Below are 3,573 nucleotides of genomic sequence, written 5' to 3' on the forward strand. Positions count from 1 at the left end.
ATTTAAGCTTGAAGTGACTCACATATTTTAATTGTGAGTAAGGGTACAAAATTGAACTCAATTCTTGTGTGAGGATAAGTTATTGCAGGCACCAAACAAACAAATAGAGATGAAATTTTGCCTTTTATAAAAATTATTATAGTATTTAATTATGTAAGACATTTATTCTTATATTAAAATTTTGATGAATTTAACAAAGGTGGGACAATGATTTAGCGCGATTAACGTCACACGGTCCAATAGCTTCAATTTGCTGCGGCGGTTATCCATTTATCCACCAAACCGACCCGCGACATCCTCATCATCGTCACCTTGTCACCTCACCTCATTCCCCCAGTTGACTCAAAAGCTTTCTGCTTCTCTTTCGCTCTCGTTCAAATCTTTTCTCTGAAGAAGCCATGAGCCGCCGATTCACAAGATTCGAGCTTTTTGAGCATTCCCCACCGTTCTTCTTGAAAGAAACGACGACCCTCTCTCGAAATCCATTCTATCCTTCGTTTCCACTCGAAAATGAGCTCGATATAGCTCTTGATCTGATCTGTCCCACCGCTTATTCGCTTCCCCGTTTTGATTTCACCTCCCAATTTGATGCTGTCACCGATCTGGTTCAGATCGAAAGAACTCCGTTTTACAGCAATGTCAAGCGGGTCCAGAGGCGTCGAGTCGGGTCTGGATTTGATACTCACTGCTTACAGAGCCTGTGTGACCGGGTCTCGGCGCTGGAACTGGAGTTTGACCGGTTATCACTGGAGAAGAAGAAGAAGACAAAAGTTGGGGACAGGAAGTACACCTGGACGGCGGAGATCAAGAGTCCGGAGGAGGATGGGCTTGACCGGAAGTACAAATGGGTGGCGAAGATTAACGACGACGGGAGGAAGGGAGCGCCGGAGAAGAGCTACAAGTTGACGGCTGAGATCAAAGGAAAGGGGGAGGACAAACCGATCTCCAGGACCTACACTTTCGAAGCGTCGACTGGAGATTCAGGGGAGTATAGAATGGTGGAGAAGAAAGACAAAAAGAAGGAAGAGAAAAAGAAGAAAAAAGAAGATGGCTGCAAACGTGTGGTTGAGATTGAAGAGCCTTCTGATCATGGCGCCATCGTCCTAAGACAGGTCTGCATTTGGTTATTTCTGTACAAGAATCTGATTCATAAAGTTCTTAACTTTTCATTTTTTTTAATTGATGAATAATTTTTGCTCTCGGTTTAGTGTAATTCTGCTAGTGTGTACTATAATGATAATTGAACTTGCCATTGAAAAAGATGTGATTTTTATACTATAATGTTGGTCTGATACTCTGATTGGAGATTGAATTAAGGATGTTTTTTGCCTAGTAATAGTTGTGCAGTCTTGGACAGTCCAGGTGAACAATGTTAGATGAATGTTTTGTGTTTTGTGAATATGGTGATAGGCATTTGCGAGGAGAGTGGAGAAGAATAAGGGGAAGAGAAAGGAGTTGTCACTGAAAGATGCTGCATTGGTAATACAAATGGGCTTCAGGGCTTATCTTATAAGGAGATCTCAGGTTCTTCGGGCTCTTCGTGAGCTGGCAATTGCAAAAACCAAGTTGCGGGAGCTCAGAACTCTGTTCAACAACTTCTCTTACAGGCGTCGGGTGGCTCGTGATGCTGAGGAGAGACAGAGATTCTCTGAGAAGATCATTGTGCTTCTTCTCACTGTTGATGCCATTGAGGTAATATATTACATATGGTGTTGTTTACACTTTGAACACGACAGTCTAGAAGAAATATAAAATATTATAGATAGATGCCATATGATGTACAATTCCTATTTAGTATCTCGTGTTCATAGTGTTCAGCCCCTGCCCGATTCGAGATGTGGCTGTTGTGGCTTCTTGGAAGGATGTGGTTAAATGGTTAATGTTCACATACTTATCACCAATTGGTTTTAAGTAGGATATAGCAACCAGATAGCCAAAGAACTCTGTGGTTAAGCGTGCTTGACTTATAGCAGTTATGAGATTGGGAGTAAGCATAATGCAGCGCTTATTGTAGTATCCTCTTGCTTTGCTTTCTCTACAACCTTGGTGATGGAAATGTGTGACGATTGTGATGTGTTTTAGGGTGCTGATATTCTGGTGCGAGCTACAAAGAAGTCCATGGTGGACGAGCTAGAAGCAATGATCGATGTTGTGGACCCGCAACCTGGTGGAAGGAGTCTGTCAATGAAGAGAAGAACATTTGATATGCCTGATGGCTCGATTCAGAAGGAGCTGGCAGCTGGAGTGGCGAAAGTAGTTCAAATGCTCGATGAAGAATAAAATGCTGGCCCGAAACCTTTGAACCGTGCTTCTAACTCCGCTAATGTCCAGCAAAAAACTTATATTCTCTTGCCTTCAATGTATCGTTTATGTACTATTTCAATGGTGTTTCTGCACTCATTGAAATTTTACCTTCCAATTCTGCTAATGGAGATAATGTGAAGCAGCAAGCAGGTAAGCAAGTCTGCTTGTATGTTAAGATGTTTTAAACATTTGGTGTTTATGTAACCATCTTCCATTACCAAGCTTTTACCTTTTTATTATGTTTACTTAATGCTGATGGTCTCACAAATCTTAATTGTTAAGAACATTAAAGTCTGCAAACTTCAGAGGATCATGCTTAGAAAATGAAACTTTTGACATGGCCCAGATTCAGCTTTCCTTATTTTTTTGCCCCACAAAAGTGGTGGGAATCCGGTGACCCAGATGCCCATCATATTCAGACTGTTAAGACTTTATCATGTGTTTTCGTCCCATATGTGTATATAACGAGTTTTTTTTGTTCTTGGCAAATTATTCTGTAGACTCGAATCCGAAGTACACAATTTACATACTGAAATATTCATAATTTTGTAAAAGATAAATTGTGAATATTAAATAAATAAATTACATATTTTGGATACGGATTCACCTTAGAAGGTGGACCTTCTCCATGGTATAACACCTTATTCTTGGTTAAGTGGATTCTAAGTGAATGCATTTGTTATTTGGGCCACCCCATATTATAGCTAAACATGTGAACTAGGTAGCTGATGTTGAATACTAGAATCCATGTACTTTTCTTCCGCTTTTGGTCCACAAGTCTAAACTTTTAATAACATGGTTAAGTGACCTAATTCAAGCTAACACGTAATCTATATCACTATAAGACTAATTCAAGTTGCGTTAGTAGAGTTTGGCTCTGATATAAAAAAATTTTTAAATTACGTTGATAGAATTTGACTCTTAAAAAAAAAAAAAAAAATCTAACGTAAAACTCTTTAACTTGTCACACATACAAAAAATAATAACATATTGGGAATGAACATTAGGAAGTGATTTTTGACAATAAAATAACTGTTTTTTTTTAAGAAAATAACATTTTACAGGAAAATACTTGGTGGACTCTTATTTTATACTCCAAATTTTTTCTTCGTCTCACAAGTTCTAGATGTAGACACTTTTTTGTTAATTCACATGATGAAAATAATCAATCCTTATTTGTCGGATATAATTAAGAGAGTAGAATTTGAAAGTATGTATAACAGAACTATTTTTGTTAAGGAAAATGTTATAAGTACTCCTATATTTTAC

At 38.5% G+C, this 3,573-nt stretch overlaps 1 protein-coding gene across 1 annotated transcript; it reads left to right on the forward strand.

Moving 5' to 3' along the window:
• Positions 1–241: 241 nt before the first annotated feature.
• On the forward strand, positions 242–2,554 carry LOC109186770 (BAG family molecular chaperone regulator 7-like). The gene is made up of 4 exons (XM_019336894.1): positions 242–1,112; positions 1,411–1,692; positions 2,083–2,438; positions 2,481–2,554. The coding sequence occupies exons 1-3, from the start codon at positions 399–401 to the stop codon at positions 2,278–2,280; spliced, it is 1,194 nt and encodes a 397-aa protein (XP_019192439.1). The 5' UTR covers positions 242–398; the 3' UTR covers positions 2,281–2,438; positions 2,481–2,554.
• The last annotated feature ends 1,019 nt before the right edge of the window (positions 2,555–3,573 follow it).

The sequence above is a fragment of the Ipomoea nil genome, unplaced genomic scaffold (assembly GCF_001879475.1).
Source record: "Ipomoea nil cultivar Tokyo-kokei standard unplaced genomic scaffold, Asagao_1.1 scaffold1407, whole genome shotgun sequence".
Classification (NCBI taxonomy): Eukaryota; Viridiplantae; Streptophyta; class Magnoliopsida; order Solanales; family Convolvulaceae; genus Ipomoea; species Ipomoea nil.